The sequence below is a fragment of the Cheilinus undulatus genome, linkage group 7, assembly GCF_018320785.1.
Source record: "Cheilinus undulatus linkage group 7, ASM1832078v1, whole genome shotgun sequence".
Classification (NCBI taxonomy): Eukaryota; Metazoa; Chordata; class Actinopteri; order Labriformes; family Labridae; genus Cheilinus; species Cheilinus undulatus.
In genome coordinates, this window is record NC_054871.1 from 31266484 (window position 1) to 31284906 (window position 18423).

General features: G+C 39.4%; 2 protein-coding genes across 3 annotated transcripts; both read left to right on the forward strand.

The window, feature by feature from the left end:
• Window positions 1-4: 4 nt before the first annotated feature.
• LOC121512846 (galectin-3-binding protein B-like) lies at window positions 5-5957 on the forward strand. Its single transcript, XM_041792346.1, has 6 exons — window positions 5-687; window positions 1113-1188; window positions 1279-1467; window positions 1575-1706; window positions 1798-2059; window positions 4319-5957. The coding sequence occupies exons 2-6, from the start codon at window positions 1128-1130 to the stop codon at window positions 5343-5345; spliced, it is 1671 nt and encodes a 556-aa protein (XP_041648280.1). The 5' UTR covers window positions 5-687; window positions 1113-1127; the 3' UTR covers window positions 5346-5957.
• Window positions 5958-8074: 2117 nt separating this feature from the next.
• mpnd (MPN domain containing) lies at window positions 8075-16975 on the forward strand. Of its 2 annotated transcripts, XM_041791682.1 has the most exons (13): window positions 8075-8243; window positions 8774-8976; window positions 9140-9361; window positions 10507-10606; window positions 10707-10785; window positions 12229-12325; window positions 12413-12485; window positions 12584-12660; window positions 13223-13391; window positions 13662-13732; window positions 13876-13965; window positions 15807-15899; window positions 16027-16975. In XM_041791682.1, exons 1-13 carry the CDS (start codon window positions 8240-8242, stop codon window positions 16111-16113), a joined length of 1365 nt encoding a protein of 454 aa, XP_041647616.1. In that variant the 5' UTR covers window positions 8075-8239; the 3' UTR covers window positions 16114-16975. The 2 variants fall into 2 exon arrangements, with proteins under 2 accessions (XP_041647616.1, XP_041647617.1); XM_041791683.1 differs by lacking the exons at window positions 15807-15899; window positions 16027-16975 and adding an exon at window positions 14068-14124.
• The last annotated feature ends 1448 nt before the right edge of the window (window positions 16976-18423 follow it).

Below are 18423 nucleotides of genomic sequence, written 5' to 3' on the forward strand. Positions count from 1 at the left end.
GGTTCGTCTTCCTTTTATTCGAGGTGGAGAACTCAAGTTATCATATAGTTTTCCTGCTCCGAAGAGAGAGGGAGAGTCTATGCTTGAACTAATGCGACATTTTTTTTTATACGCTTTAATTAACTGAATAACTGTAATGTCCTGCTCCGAACTCTTTGTTTCCGCGAGCCAATGTTTTTTTCTCCACTTTGCTCATGGCAGTAAACCGTTGCTAAAGGAACGCACAAACAAACGCACGCGCATACACGCACTGGGGGGCGCCGCGAGGGTCTAAGGGCCCATCAAAACGATATGACATTGAGTCCCATTTTAACAGCTCGAATACACCCTGCATAACCACGCAATACAGAGCACAAGATGCCTGAAAGTTATTTCTTTTTTGCAAGACAAACAAGAATATACCTTTAAAAAAATCTGTGTTAGTAGCATTTGCTTTTAAGGCCTCTGTCAGTCATGGGCCCTTAGAATCACCCCTTCCTCATCATATGTCGCCTACACACAAAAACACACCCCAAAACTTGCTTTTGCAGTCACATTTTCTGTTTCATTCAGGCCTTACTGGGTACATGTTGTTGAGAAGTCCGTGGAATCAGATTTCAGCAGTGTTTTTTTCTTGTGAACACCCCTCTAGTACTTATTTTCAGTCAGGGTACTTGTTTTCCCCACTTCACTTCATTTTGAGTTCTGGTGAGTACATTCTGATTTCTGGTTTCTAGCCACAGTCAGAGTAGAGGCATCACATACTTAAAAAAAAAAGAAAAGAAAACAACTAAGGACCATTTATAATTACTGCACATGATTTATGTCAGTGTATGTGGATTTTTGCGTTTAGGAAAGTATTTTTTCCCACTTTGTCTCTGTAGAATAACCCAACACTGCTACAAAGCTTGGTGCTTGATGGATACTTGATATGAAATCGTATGAGTATTGTTTGATTGGTTTTCTGAAATATATGATGATCCAGAAGAGAACCTGAGCTCAGACATCTTGCTTGTCCTGCGTATGCTTTAAAGTGGAGGCAGTGAAGTCGCTGCACTCAAATTACCTTTGTGAAGAAAATGGAAATGTTCTTGAAAACAGAAACTCTTCCTTGTTGTTCTTGTTTTCCCTAGCGCACTGCAGTCAACATGAGGGAAAACATTTTCCTACTACCCTGCATTCTTTTCCTTTGTGTAAGATTGTCCACCGGTGAGTTAATTGTTCTTTTTGCTTAAAGGTGCAGTACCTCTGTTTTTCAACTGGCATGACTTTAACCCTCTTGATTCTTTTATTCTTTAGGTGATGAGGATATATTGATCAGGCTGATGAATGGTAAAGATTTCTCAGAGGGTCGTGTAGAGATCTTTTTCAATGGCGCCTGGGGAACTGTGTGTGATGACGACTGGGACATCAATGATGCTCATGTCATATGTCGCCAGCTCCACTTTCCGGGTGCTATCAAAGCTGTAGGAAATGAATTTGGAGAGGGTAAAACATTTTAGTCTGCGAGGAGCCATTGAAATATACCAAACACATATAATATCAATGCTTCTCCCTGATGAACATGCCTTATTCTGTAATTGTTTTTGTGTAAGGGGAAGGTATCATCTGGATGGATGATGTAGCCTGTACTGGGACAGAGATGAGCCTGCAAGAATGTAAGTTTCCTGGCTGGGGGGAAAATAACTGTGGTCACAGTGAGGATGCTGGTGTAAGATGCCAGAAAGGTAAGGCAACCAATGTCGAGAAAGAAATATGCATTTCCATAGAGAAATAAAAGACAAAAAGATTTAATCAATGTGCCTATTTTGTACCCAGAACCTTACAGCAGTCTCACAGATGAATACAATTTGGACCTGAATGTGAGCCTCTCAGATCAGCTGGAGCACCTGTTTGACAGTGGATATGACTGTGATGTGAACATTACAGTTATCGTGGACAAAAAGGCCACTGAGTCAATCTGTGCTCACAGATTCATCCTTTACCTTTATCCAAGTCTCAGAAATCTTCAGCCAGACTTCAGAAACCTCAGCGTCGATGTCACCTCTGACTGCAGTCAGTACGCCCACAACTTTGTCAGGTAAAGCCTGATCTCCGTTCATAGATTCTGATTAAAATGCTAAATCTGCAGACAAAGGATTGTTTTTTGTTAGTGTTGTGTTTTCTATTAATAGAATGAAGAAACGTTTTGTCAAACACAGTTTCAGTTGTGTGCCAAGTGCATGAAAACAGCATATGTAAAGAATATAGGGGACCATATAGTGTCCATAAAAAGTATTCACCCCGTTGGATGTTTGACGCCTTAAAAAAAAAAAAAAAAAAAAAAAAAAAAAGGCTTTTTTGACAAAAAACCCTCTTTAATGTCAAAGTGAAAACTGATTTCTACAAAGTAATGTCAATTAAACAAAAATATGTTTGGTAAAATAAGTGATCTGCATACTTTTGGTCAAGTTATGTTTAGATTTGACATTTAAAATCTAAATTTGTAAGCACTTGATAATTCAACCAAGTTCAGGTCATTTGGTGCTAGTAGTCCCACAATTAGTGAAACGGGGACCACCCAAGGGCAGTGAATGCATCTCAAGTGACTGCAGTATAAAGACCCCTGTGTCTGGAAGGTCCAGTCATTGGTTTATCAGTATTCCTGGCTACAATTACACCATGAAGACAAAAGAACACGCCAAGCAACTCAGAGAAAATGTTATTGAAAAGTAAAAGTCAGGGGATGGATACAAAAAATGTTCCAAGGCACTAAACATCCCCCACAGTTTAGTTAAATCCATCTTCAAGAAATGTAAGGAATATGGCACATTTGGTGTAAATCTGCCTGGATCAGGCTGTCCTTGCAAATTGAGTGACCGGGCAAGAAGGAGGCTAGTGAGGCAACCAAGACACCCATGACTACCCTGAAGTAGTTACAAGCCACAGCGGCTGAGATGAGACAGATGGATGCAACAACCGTTGCTCTCTTTTAAGTATGGGAGAGTAGCAAAGAGAAAGCAATTGTTGAAAAATATCACCATAAGGTATGTGGGAGACTCTGTGGTCAAGTGGAAGAAAGTTCTTTGATCTGATAAGATTAAAATGGTGCTGTTTGACCATCAGACAAGACGCTATGTTTGTTTGACACCAAACACTGCACATCACCACAAACACACCATCCCCACTGTGAAGCACAGTGGTGGCAGCATCATTCTGTGGGGATGCTTTTCAGCAGCCAGCCTGGGAAGGCTTGTAAAGGTAAAGGCCAAGTTAAAATGAATTTGGCAAAATATAGGAAAATCCTGGAGGACAATCTTATTCAGTCTGCAAGAGATCTGAGGCTTGGGAAAAGATTTATTTTCCAGCAAGAAAATGACCCTAGCATACAGTGAAGCTACACAGAAACAGTTTGAAGACAACAAGGCAAGGTTCTGGAGTCACCAAGTTAGACCTAAGTCTAAGACCAGACCTAAAACCAGTAGAGAATTTGTGGCTGGACTTGAAAAGGGCTGTTCATGCCCAATCCCTGAGCAACCGGACAGAGCTTGAGCAGTTTTGCAAAGAAGAAGAATGGAGTAGAATTGCAGTGTCCAGATGTGCAAGCCTAACTGAGTCACACAGACTCAGCTGTGATTGCAGCCAAAGATGTATCCACTGAATACTAACTGGAAGGGTGTTAATATCTATGCAGTCACCTATTTTACAGATACTTACAATTAACATTACTTTGATGGAATTTGTTTTCACGTTGACATCAAAGAGGCTTTTGTAATTCTATTTGTCAAAAAAGCCAAATTCTATTGACCATGATTGATTATAAATTCAATAAGAGGGTAAAAAATTCAAGTGTTGAATACTTTTGACAGGCACTGTATACAACACACAGAGCATTCCCAGCAGCTGTCTTGCTGGTCAGAATAAACAATGTTGATTTACAGGGCCAAATCTTGGCAGGAAGTCCATCACTAGCTGTAGGCTACTCTGGAAACTCCAAACAGTTGACTGTTGTTCCAGGGTGTTAAAACTCCATGAGACAATGGCCATCAGGGTTATGAGACTTATGACTCTAAACATCCAACTTTTTTTTCCCAGCATCTTATAAACAATTGGTTATAATTCTTACATCAGGTCAAAGGTTATTAAGGTTACATAAAGAGAAGGTCTTAACAGTACTCTTGACATTTTGACCGTAAGAGGTCAAGATTTGGCTAGAATGCATTTTAGACAATAGTCTGAGCCAATTACATTACATATTTATATTTATATCATGACACGGTAGACAGTGTTTTCCATGTGTGTCTTTTTTGCATGCAATGGTTTAACTAAATATTTCTGATGATGAATGTTTACCTTTCAGATACTTCTACACCAAAAAGTTTCAAGTTACACTTTCCTCTGCCCGTTGCATTTTCAAGCTGGCCTCCAGCTGGGGTCTGACAGAACTTCTGAACGAGGCCCTGAATATTTATAGAGCCCTTCTACCACTCGATCACACTTTTAAACATCATGACTTTTTCTATGAGCATGCTGTTTCAACCGGTGATGATGCACTACTGGAGGTTTATCTGCAATACTTGGCGTGGAACTGTGAAGCACTGATGCTCTCCCCGGTTTGGACAGATCTTCCATTTGGTCCGGTCAAAGCTCTTTTGTCTCGCCCAGATCTGGTGATACCAAATGAAGCTGTTGTTCTAAAAAGACTGCATGTCTGGGCAAATGCTCAAGGGAACGCCACTGTCACCGAGATCCTTCTCAAGCTCATACGGTTCCCGATGATACCAGTTGAGGAGCTAAACACACTTGATGACCCACTGTACCATGCCAACAAATTACAAGGGTTTCAGTTCAACGTTTTGCCAGTCACATCATTGTTCGATGTCCTCAAAGCATCAAAAGATATCTACACACCAAGGATTTACACTGAAGAACCATGGAGCTTCACTTTCAGCTACCCCATATTCAAACCTTATCAAGATACAAGGTTCTGCACTCCCCTCAGCATCAACAATCTGACATCTGATTTCCAAACCCCTATACATAACAGTGTCTATCTTACCTTTCACACCATGCGTTGGCAAACACAAGAATTGGCAAGTAATGAAGATTGCAAAAGTGAAAATATCACTTGCTCCTCTTTGCCAGCTGTTATGTTGAAGATGGAGGAAAGGAACAGCAATATGTCCAGTATAGAGAAGCATATTCTTTACAGCAATAAGCTAATTGTAAAGTGTAAAGACAGATATGTGTCCCATATTTATGATTTTAAAGCTGTTAAGGGTAAAGATTTTGTATACACCACAAAAAATGAGCCACACGTCTATCCATGCCCTACAAACATGTTCACCTACCAAGTAGTGATCCGATCTCAGTACTCAACAGACTAGTTTGTTTACTTTTGAGGAGAGATTTCAAACCATATATGACCTGACACATGATTAATGAGTAACTTCTACAATTACATATTTTATATGTATGATCATGTTCAGGCTTCCCTATACGTGAGCCTGAGAAAGTTGCCAGAATGGCTCCACCCTCTGACATATGACATAAACGTTTATATAATTCATTAGTATTCAGGATTGGTGGTACTATTCAGCAGTTAAGGGCTTTAATTGTATTTGACATGACTGCCTTGGTTTCATGTACTTTTCTATGCAGAGGAAAGAATGTTTCCTGTGTTTGAAAGGACAGCTTTTATTTTCTGAAAGTACATTTGATTATATTAGATGTCTATCTGACATTACTGTTATTCTTTACACTATACATTTATACTTTATCTGATATGTTGAACAATTTCATGATTCTGATTGCCTATAATGCAAAAGTATTAAGATGAAAAAAGTCAACAATAGGCAGAAACACTGGACAAGTCTGTCCATGTTTAAAAATCCTGCTCTACCTGATGGGACTTAGAAAGTACAACTTACCTCTAATAACTTCCATGGAGGTGGAGCAAGGGATTTGGTTTATGATGATGACAAGCTATATAAACTCTAAAATACCCTTTCTCAATTTTTTTGTCAATACGTCACCTGTATTTCAACATAGAAAATAAAAAGAAAAAAATATATTTTATATGAGTGTGTTTTTCATTGCTGTGCCAGAAAAAGACAAGGCAGATCAATGACTGATTTTTTTCAGTCTTACAGATATCCTTTAGAGTCATGCAAAATCTTTACTCACAACAAGGTGGGTAAAAGATGCATCAAATAGTGTTTGTGTGTATATGCTGCTGCCTATTTATGGAGGAGAAGGTCAAACATTTTTGTAAAGTAGTTTTGACATTTAATATCACAACTGACTTGGACTATCGTCCAAATATTTCACCTTTTTTTTTCCTAAATTTTAACAAAGTTCATAATTAGCCTATGCCTTATTTTCTTACATACACTTTTTATGCTATGTTTGTGTTAATGTACCTTAAAATATATGACTTTTTATCTTGTAATTACATCAAATTATGTCACAATATAGACATCTTTATCTCATAATTCTTATATTTATCTCCTAATTATGAGATAAAATATTGTATATCTGTAGTAACATGTTGTATTGTACAGTGTATGTAATGTAAGTTAAAATACATTTATGCACATGCCCTAATAGTAATAATATTGATAAAGTGATTAACATTAAACATAATTATGATGGTTGTCAATGATAATAAGAATGGTGATCTAAACATTGATATTAACAACATTGATAATAACGGTATTGGTAATAATAAAAATGGGAGTAGTAATAATCGTTTTATAATAAAAATGCTAATTGATAATGGTAATGAAGGATGATAACTATAATAATGATGATGACAACTTGTTTTAATGATAATGTGGAAAATAAGAACAAAAATGGGAAGGAAATGGTAGTGATGGCAAAGCTGATAATGACAACATTAATGGAAAAGTGTCTACAGCCGACATGAGTGATATATACACAAATATTGTATATGTATATATATATATGCCTGTGTATATATAACATATTGCTACAACCATGTTATAAAGGTGCAATATATTTAAATCTGCACCAGTCAGCTTATCCTGGTAACTCCAAACGCATTCTTTGTTATAAGGACCAAATTATGCTATGAAAAGGCTTTGTAATAAACCCTCCTCGGGTTTCCTAACTCACCTGCACATTTTCTACATTTTACTTTTTCTCTTTGAAGGATATATCTTGAAAATAAATTGCACATAACAAGTACAAAGAAACAAACAAAAAAACAGATAAACAAATAAAATGATAAGGGTTTTATAATCAATGCAAACTTTTGAATTTTTAGCTTTAGCCTCTTTTATTTCTAACTGGCAAAAATGCCTTTCTATATGTTCAAAACGTTGCATTCAGAGCAAATATTTACAAGGCCTTGAGCTATAAAGCCAAAATGTTCAAAGGCAGCCTATGTGATCTGGAATTATCCATTGAATTAAACTGTGCATAGTCTACTTATTTCTGATGTGTATTTATAATTAAAATTTTCGTAGTTAAACACATTGCCTTTATGTGTTTCTTCCTGTTATCTAAACAGGCCTCTTAGCACCACGTGGGGTAAAATGAGCCGAACCCTGGCGGAGGTTTGCTGCCCTCCGCAGGCTGCTTCCCGGTAAATGCGCTTCTTTTCGGAGATAAAAGAAGGAACATCTCGGTGTAGGGAAGAAAACCACGGCATAACAGAAAAAAGTACGGGGCTAGGTCCTACTGTAACACCATACAAAATCACTCGTCTCCGCTCCCGTAACGTATTTTTCCCTTAAAGAGACCCCCTTATCTGCAGGATGCACTTTTAATCTGCCTGAATGCCAAATAGCGGTTGGTTCACGCGCACGGGGTGACACTTCATCTTTCCGGAGGAAACGCAGATTTTTCGCTCTATTGTTGACGTTTCAACAACATTCAAGACACTCCCTGTTACCCTAACCGATTATTTTATCTAATTACTGATTGTGAGGTATTAATAGTCTCATGAACGTGTGAATAATGGCAGAAAGACCGGCATGGCACGTCAGACAGAAGAACACAGGGAGAGTGACAAGGACGAGGAGAGGGAGAAAGAAAGGGGAGGGGAACTGACATTAAAGCAACACAACAAGGAAACTACACTGCAGAGCCTCAGACGCCTTCATTTTATGTTTTTGAATAATAGCAGGAGCTAGTGTGGCGAAGTGTATCTGTGAAATCTGCCCGGAGCTCAGCCACACACGGCGGCAAGTGCCCCGGAAAGGAGCAGCTTTTCACCGAGTTGGATTTAAAGGCGCGCTCGGACGCTTTCAGAGATATGGGTGAGGATAATGAAAGAGGGCTTTAATTGTAATTCTGAGGGAAATTAACAGAAGGAGGGACAGGCCTCTTCTTACGGACGGAGTCGTGCTCTGATGGGTGGAGGAAACAAAAGACCAACCGCATAGCTTAGCCGTAATTAATAATATGCCAATTTAGATTATCTATAAGCTTTTTTGCCCCCTTGAGATTCCTTTTACCATCATAGGACTGCTATCATTTTAGCATTTCGCAGTTGTAAAGGAGGCAGGCTACCATTGCAGTTGAGCATTCCTTTAAAGTCATTGTAATTACAATAAAGAGAATTTAAATAGACTGTGTTCATGGTATAACTATGGTATACAGATGTTTTACTGGTAATCAGGTGCTTAGGCTAATTTACTATCCCTCACAGGAGGCTGTTAAATTAGAATGCATTAAGTAAATGTCAATGTGCTAAATTAATGTGTTTTTTTTATTTACACTAGTTTTACACCAACATATTCTGTTAAAACAGAATTAATGATGTATGTTTACTTGTGTGCATTTTCAGGATCAGAGCCTCCCAGCTCTCCACAGGTGGTGGAGGATGGAGGAGAGGAGGATGAGGAGGAGCTGAGTGGAGGGGAGGAAGCAGACCTGCGCTCCAGCTCTGGCCGTGGATCCCTGCTGACTCGGAGAGGCATCACCCTAAGGGTTCTGCTCAAGGATGGGCTGGTGGAACCAGGGGACGGCGTGCTAGCCATCCACTACCTGGTAATAACAAACACTACAACTGGGAACAGCATCTTTTATTTCCATGTTGCATCATGTTATACTACCCTGATAACTTGAGGTGACACAGTTATTAAAGCACTGACTTAAAAATCACACAGTTAGTTACATTTACTTAGAAATGTTCTTTCCTCTGTTTCATCAGGGTAAGAACTTTGTAGGAGACCTGTTGACTGATGGGAAAATCAGATGGGTGGAGACGGGCCAGATCTTCAATTCCCCCAGCGCCTGGGCAACACACTGCAAACGTTTGGTCAACCCAGCCAAGAAGTCTGGCTGTGGCTGGGCATCTGTACGCTACCGGGGACAGAAGCTGGTCCAGTACAAAACCACATGGCTACACAAGTACCAGCCCAGTGCAGACATGGTGAGAGCATAACAGCTGTACTTCTGATATACCCAAAGCTGCTGCAGTTTTGTTTTATCTTGGTGTAAATAAGTTGAAGCCTTTCAACTTTGTTAAAATATTCTTGAACCTTTACCACAGCAGTGAAAGTAAAGAAATTTCATACATTTTCGGTTGGATAACACAGACTTTTGACCATGAATTCTAATTTAAAAATAGAGTATATTAGAGCTGTAAGTGCCTATATAAAAAAGGATGATGATATATTTAGGATTCACAATTACAGCATCTTTGTTTAGGCAAAAAGCTGCCTCTTCATTGCTTATACTGACCTCAAGTGTGATGAGGAGCTCCTTGCAGGTTTACCTTTAACTGTTTTGTTTTAAATATTTTCAAGGAGCCTGAAGAGTGTCCAGTGTTCATCATTCACAAAAATAGGGAAAACATTATCTTAAAGGTCCTTGTGATGTTTGTTAGTTTTGGCTCCTCTTGTAGACAACGTGGGATCTTGTTTTGTCTTTGTTTGAAGGTCAAATACATCGCTCTTTGGAACTTTTACCTAAAAAAAAGTAAAAAAAAAACAACAAAAAAAAAAACTTTTGAACTGTGTGCTGTTCATTTTCTTGCATGACACTTTACCTTTGACAGCAGTTTCTAAGAATAACTTCTTTAACTTTAAATTAACTTTTGATGATTTCTTTTGTAGAACAAGTTGTTTCATAATCAGTTAAAGTGTTTTCACAGGAGCTTTAAATAGCAGATGTGTCGCATTGGATTGGACGAATGAATGGTTTTCATTACTTCTATAATAGTTTTAAAATCTAAATCTTTTCAACTAATTAATATCTTTATACAATTCTTAAAGTCCCTACTTTTCACATACAAGAAAAGAATTGTCTAAATATCTAAAAATGGATTCACTTGATTCTGAAAATATCTGCACCAGTTTAGAGACGTTCCCAGGTAAGCTTTCAGCTCAGAATCAGAAAACATTTATATGCAATGAAAACTGTAAGTAAGTGACTGCTGTAAGTGAAAACAACCCCTTTGGCCACTCAGCATTATTCTAAATCTACTTCCTGCTTATTTTGTCACAATTTCTACATCAACTCTTCCACATTGCTCTGTTTCTTATTGATTGCGTATTGTATTTCTTGTGATGGCAGAGCCTGGTGAGTGAGGAGGACGATGACGAGGATGAAGAGGAAGGAAAAACAGCTGTTCAGGCAGATGAGAAAAACAAGAACAGCAAACCTGGATTACATGGTATAATTACATTCTCTTACAACTTAGAACATAAGCACGTTCGCAGCAGCCATGTTAGATCAAATTGGAAAAGAAATGTTTTGTTTTTAAACTGTTACAGACATGATGGTTTCCCGGAGAACTGACAGAGAGAGAATTCCTGTCAGATATTGCAACTTGGGCACCAGGGATGCTGCCAGGTACTGACTTTTATTCTAAATGATGAATATCATTATATGTGGCTATTGTACAGTACCTGTAAAAAATTATTCACCCCCATGTTTTACCCTTTTATTTATTTTATAAATCAGTTATAGTGAATAGAATTTGGCTTTTTGACCAAAAATAATTACAAAAAACTCTGTAGAGTCAAAGTGAAAACAGCTTTTAACAAAGCATTGTCAAACAAAAATATGTAAAGTAAAATAAGTGGTTGCATAAATATTCCCACCCTTTGAGGTGACCTAAATAATCCAGCAGAGGTCTAGCCAGTTGATGCTAGTAGTCTCAAATTTAGTGAAATGGGAATCACTAAGTGCAGTGAATGTGTCTACAGTGACTGTAGTATAAAAATAGCTCTGTCTGTAAGGTCCATTCCCTAGTTAATCTGTATTCTTGGCTACCATTGCACCATTAAGACAAAAAAACAATCTGAGCAACTTAAAGCAACGGTTTTGTAAAGTATAAGTACATCACAAGAGTTCAGTTAAGTACGTCATCAAGAAATCAGATCAGGCTATCCACATAAGCTGTTTTTTTTTTTGCCATCAGACAAGATGCCATTTTTGGTGGACGCCTAACACTGCACGGTACCACAAACACACCACCACCGGTAAGCCTGGTGGTGGCAGCATCATGCTGTGGGGATGCTTCTTGGCAGCTGGCCCTAGAGGATCTGTAATAGTAGAGGGTAAAATGAATCTGGAAAATATAGGAAAGTCCAGAAAGACAATCTTATTCAGTCTGCAAGAGAACTGTGGCTTGGGAATAGATTTATTTTTCCAGCAGGACCATGACCCGACACAAACAGTGAAAGCTACACAGAAATGTTTTAAAGACAAGGTGATTGTTCTGAAGTGGACAAGTAAAAGCCCAGGCCTCAATCCACTACAGAATTTGTGGCTAGGAAAGGTCTGTTCACATCCAATCCCTGTGCAATCCCCAGACCTAAATCCAATAGAGAATTTGTGGCTGGACTTGCAAAGGGCTGTTCATGCCTGATCCTTGTGCATCGAGACAGAGCTTGAGCAGTTTTGCAAACAAAATTTGAGTATAATTACATCATCCAGATGTGCAAGCCTGATTGAGACCTATCCACACAGACTCAGTGCTGTGATTACAGCCAAAGTTGCTTCTACTAAACACTGCCTTGAAGAGGTAAGTATTCATGCAGTCACTTATTTTGCATTAAATATTTTTGTCTATTTGGCATTACCTTGTAGAAATCTGTTTTCACTTTGACATTAAAGAGTTTTCTGTAATATTAAAAAACTCTATATACTATTATATTGACCATGACTGATTTATAAAACCAGTAAAAGGGTAAAACATCCAAGGGAGTGAATACTTTTTAAAGGTACTGTATTTTTCTTGCACAGACTGCATCATAATGTTATAATCACTGATTTGCTGTATATTCTCAGGGATACACACACACTTGTGGAGCTGTCAGCCTTCTCAGCCATCAACAGATTCCAGCCTTTTAATGTAGCCGTATCCAGCAATGTACTGCTGCTAATGGTGAGTACCATCTTGGTTTCAAAAGAAATGAATTAAATGCTATTGAAAAGTGAGGAAGCAAAATAATCACCTGTTTATCCTTATCAGGACTTCCACTGTCACTTGACCACTAGTGAGGTGGTAGGATACCTCGGAGGACGATGGGATACCAACACACAATGTAAGTGTGTCTTTACCTTTTTTTTTTTTTAAAGATCCATACATCAGGAGATGGGATTAGTCCTGTTTGATGTTGTCATCATTCTCTCTGTATTTCAGTGCTGACAGTCTTGAGGGCTTTCCCATGTAGGACCAGACTGGCAGACAGAGACTCTGCATCTGCTGTTGAGGAGGAGGTAACACATGCACAGTGAATCAGTTGTCTGCTTTATCAGCTTTTATACCTTCAGAAAACATGAGGGGTAACGACACAGGTTTAAAAATTCACAAGTGCTGTCAGTGCCTCAGGACAGCTCAGCAGCCAGTGCCTGTCAACATGCATCTCTTTTTCCAAAGCCAGGAACAAAAGAAAGAAAGAATGAATTTCCTCTGCATTAAAAGAATGCTAACCAAAAGGGTTTATGCATTTTTTTCACTTAAAATACCTGTTTTTTTTCTGAAGCTTTTAGATTTAATCAACTTGGAAAATTTAACTTTTCCACGAAGATTTAGTTTAACAAAATAGTTGCAAGATAAGCCGCCACATTTTGGGCCCTAAGAGTGGACTGTCAGGATCGGAAAAGCAGATAGAAACTTTTTAGGAAGATCAAATACAGTTAAGAACATTATACATGATGTATCCATATTTCTTTAACTTTTTCAATGGGAGTACACATTTAAACTTCTATCACTGAAGGGAACCAACATGATATCAGACATTTTCACTCACCTGTTTCTCTCATGTTGACTCTGCTCCAGATTTGTCAGAACCTGTTCATGCGTGGGCTGTCGTTAGTTGGCTGGTACCACAGTCATCCTCGAAGTCCGGCTTTGCCGTCGCTGCAGGATATCGACTCCCAGATGGACCACCAGCTGAGGCTGCAGGGTTCAAACAACGGCTTCCAGCCTTGTCTGGGCATCATCTGTGGTAACCTGTGCCTGCTTTCTTCATACTGCTGTAACACACTTGATATGATCTGGACAGTGAAACTGAATTTCAATACCTCATCTAAAAGGGGCTATGAAAACGAAGAGGGAGAACAGTGAAGATATAAATTTGATCTAACAAATGGTATTTTTTCTGTCACTATTATTTCTCTTTTAACAAGATAAGGTGAACATAAGAAGTGTCTTTATGAATATAAACTGAGCATACATGACGGTTCATTCACACTGGTCTCAACTCTGTCTTGTTTAGGTCCATATTACCATGGCAATCAAGGTGTGGCGTCCACAATAACTCCATTCTGGGTTGTACCACCACCTGAGGTGAGAAAAAAAACATTTAACCACTGGTCTTCATATTTGATACAGTTGTTACTTTGTTTTGTCATTTTTTTGATATTTTAAATTCAGTCATAAACCTGTGTGCTTGTTTCTAAATACATTTTTTATCATCTACCTTTCTTCAGCAAAGGTCCAATGACTACGGTATTCCAGTGGCTGTGGAGGTCACCTATGTACAGGACAACTTTCTCACCAGTGATGTTCTTAATGAGATGGTAAGGGCATAGCAGCCTCAGTCATTTAAAATAATAACCATTCTTTGGATTATTTTTGTAAAACCTCTAAAAATAAAACAGATTTACCATTACTTGCCACAGTTGCTGGAAAAAAGACTGCCCCTTTTCCAAAGATCTTGGGTCTAAAAAAACCTTCAGGTAGGGATCAGCCAGAATATTCCATCAAAATATTTTAAAAAGGTGGAATTTACTCACAACATTGAATTGCATTAAAAAAACCAAGATATCAAGCAATGTCAGACTGGGCATCCACATCTCCAGGAAATGACTATGTACAATCCGTCTGCCAGAGCCAGTCTGTTTAGTCATGATAATGTTGAGCCAGCTCCTGAAACATTGGGGTTCTGAAGACTTGGATATTGTATTTGTTGCGACCTTGCCTGCACTAAGATCTCGTTCTTTCATGGAAAGGGAGGGGCCTTGTCCTGGCAGGTATGGTCAAAAGAAAGTCTTAATAAATTTTTGAAGTGGCTCAGTACTGGACAATGCCAGACCAAGTGTTTAGACAGTGCATCAGCAGGGATTTATATCTGTTTTGATCAGTTGGATGATGATTGATAATCCTTAATGCTTTGTGTGGATGCACCTCTATTCATAAAATAATACATCTGATAGCTCAGACTGCAGACGAAGGTGGTCTGGGATGCCCTCATCTGTGCTGGATTAGTTGTGTAGATGCAAAACCTACTGACATCCACTAAAGATAGCCTCAGTAACTGATGTGATCTGCTCTATTCTGCCTGTAAACAAAAAGCATGGCTTGCTTTGTGTCCAGCCTTGCTAGGAGTGATGGGAATTTTTGCTTTGTGTAGAGATCGGATTATTTGACTCAGCTCAGGAATAAGAGCTGGTCTTTGGGCTCCCAAACAGCTCTTCAAGTAGTACCATTTTGTCTTTTTATATTTTTAAAATGACAACAAATATGGGAGAAAAGAAAACTGTCACTCAAACAGGAGCTGACAAAAGGAGCCAGCTCTTATAACAACATCCTGATTCCCACATAACTTGTCCTGGATTGAGCTGTGATTTCAATGTAACTACAAGATTTATTTGCTAAATACATTATCCTGTCCTTAAAAAGCATTTTTATGACAAAATGAGGGAAAAACCATAAAAGAGGCACTGCTAGCCACTTACAGGAGGTGTGGCACTGACAAGTGTTTGACATCTTTGAGCTGGATAGTTTGACCTCAAAGGATACGGTTATAATTAACGCACAACTATCTCCACATTGTAAAGGGAAGCCAGCAAGCTCTGCTGAGTGAGATAAAAGACAAAATAAGAAATCTTACCTTTGTATCTTGCTCTTTCCTTGTTCCTTACCCATCTCACCGTGAGCGACAGAAGGGAAATTCGAGCGATGGAGGCAAAATGTTGGATAGGATACTACAATAGGAATCAATATTATCAAGCAGATTTTGACACTTACATCACATCAAAGTAGGACACAGTGCTTGTGGCTGATTTGTCCCATTCATTCTTAATCACAGTGGATTCACTGCATACAGCATGGAGGGATACTAAGCCAAGGTAAGAGAGCTATGGAAATGATGTTAGGGGTGTTGTTTGTACAACAGACGGTTAAGCGAGTTCTGATTGGAGGCCACACTGAATGAGTGATTGTTAATGCTTATTATGGGCACAAGTACAAAAGTGCAGCCACTTGGAATCTGAAAGCCCTTAACAAAATGTAAGCGTAAAACTTAAACAGGGACATAATGATTCTTGGGCAGTTTTACATCCATAACCCTGATAACACTGAAGAGATACCCTTCGCTAAATACTTTATATGGTTTTAAAGGGTCTGGTTATTTCTACAGATGCTGCTGATTGACTACTACAGGGCAGCTCCTGACCTCGTCCAATTCAGTCAGTACTGGTGTCCTGATACGACCATGATGGACAAGATAAAGGTAAGCAAAACCTGAAATCTTAAAATCTAGACCATCTTTAAATCATAGCTCTGGATTTCAGGACTTCTTACTTCCTCTCTTGCATTTAGTCAGCTGAACTTGTCCAAACGTATGTGTTCTTCCTCAGGGCTCTTTGAGCTGCCACGCCCCCAAAGATCAGGCCTACTCTCAGATCTTGGAGCACGTCTACAGTCAGCTGAGCAACATGCAATGAGTTGGTCTTCTGTGCTTGTGTGCGTGTGGATTTCATCCAACCTGAAGTGATTCTGTGAAAACACCTTAGTGTGCAGAGCTGACAGGAGTAAAAGATGTATCACATAAAAAACCTGCTTGAAAAACATCCAGATGCCTTCAGTTCTTTGCTATTTGAGTGTCACTTTGAAACACCTAAATGCTTTTGGAAAGGAAAAATCAGTGACACAACATGTGATGATGGATTCATGTACATCTGAGACATGAAACAGAGAGCACTGGATTAAGGGATGACAGACTAATAGGTTTTAGTAGACACTAAAGAGAACCATTTCATAGACAAGGAATCAGCCCACCTGCCTGGCCTCTTACCTTTTACACATGGACCTATATGTGCCTGTCTGTGCTAGTATTCTGTGATATGAGAAGATACTGCCAGATATGTACAATGTAAAACATTTGGTGTTGTTATTGCCTTCAAAGACGAAACCACTTGCGCAGCAGTGAAGGTGAAAACATGACACTAGTTGCGCAAAAGTACTACCTTAGCAAAGTATGCAAATGTGTCTAGGTTTGAGCTTACAGTACCCTGCACCTGGTTTTTGTGAATGTTTTTTTCTTAAGGCTGCACTGTGGTACAAGTGACTCACTGTGCCAAGATTTTTTTTTAACTCACCTCTGTGTGTGTGTGTGTGTGTTGTGAGTGTGGCCCTCTACTGTCAACCATAAATTTATAAAGACTTGAGTCCTGTAGGATAAGGCAGATAATTGCTTCCTCCTTCCCTGTACTGTATTTATTACTAACTGTGGATTGTGTGATGTACCTGTGTAAAGACAGAGCAATGCCTTAAGCCTGCTGGTGATCCACAAAGCATTAAAATACACACTGGAACTATTTAAACATGACTCTTTTCTTCCTTCTTTCATTAATAGAAGCTCTGAGAGATTATATTAAAGCAACTGTGATAAATGCTCAGTTTCTTCCACTCTTTAGCGCCCTCTGTGGACAAAGTAAGAATGATTTTAAACAAATTATTTCCTTGTTGTGGCTAGTGGATTATTCTTGAGGGCCAGCACAATTTCTCACAGATGGATGTGGATGGCCTCAAAGCCAAATTTATGCTTCTGCATCAGAGACTGACTAACAGTGGACCTGTGACTTGTCCCCTTAGTAGTACTGGTGACTGCCCATCTCTGTGTATGACTTAAGGCACATCGCACTACTACACTATATTGCCAAAACTATCTGCTCACCTGCCTTGACTCACATATAAACTTAAGTGACATCCCATTCTTAATCCATAGGGTTCAATATGATGGTGGTCTACCCTTTGCCGCTATAACAGCTTCAACTCTTCTGGGAAGGCTTTCCACAGGGTTTGGGAGTGTGTTTATGGGAATTTTTTACCATTCTTCCAGAAACGCATTTATGTGGTCACACGCTGATGTTGGACGAGAAGGTCTGGCTCTCAGTCTCTGCTCTAATTCATCTCAAAGGTGTTCTATCGGGTTGAGGTCAGGACTCTGCGCGGGCCAGTCAAGTTCTTCCACACCAAACTCTCTCATCCATGTCTTTATGGACCTTGCTTTGTGCACTGGTGCACAGTCATGTTGGAACAGGAAGGGGCAATCCCCAAACTATTCCCAGAAAGTTGGGAGCATGGAATTGTCCAAAATCTCTTGGTACATTCAGAGTTCCTTTCACTGGACATAAAGGGCCGAGCCCAGCTCCTGAAAAACAATACCACACCATAATCCCCCCTCCACCAAACTTTACACTTGGCACAATGCAGTCAGACAAGTACTGTTCTCCTGGCAACTGCCAAACCCAGACTCGTCCATCAGATTGCCAGATGGAGAAGCGCAATTCGTCACTACAGAGAGTGCGTCTTCACTGCTCTAGAGTCCAGTGGCGGCGTGCTATACACCACTGCATCTGATTCTTTGTGTTGCACTTGGTGATGTATGGCTTGGATGCAGCTGCTTGGCCATGGAAACCCATTCCATGAAGCTTTCTATGCACTGTTCTTGAACTAATCTGAAGGCCACATGAAGTTTGGAGATCTGTAGCGATTAACTCTGCAGAAAGTTGGTGACCTCTGTGCACTGTGCGCCTCAGCATCTGCTGACCCCGCTCTATCATTTTACGTGGCCTACCACTTTGTGGCTGAGTTGCTGTCGTTCCCAATTGCTTCCACTTTGTTATAATACCACTGACAGTTGACTGGGAAATAATTAGGATCGAGACAATTTCACCACTGGACCTGTTGCACAGGTGGCATCCTATCACAGTACCACCCTGGAATTCACTGAGCTCCTGAGAGCGACCCAT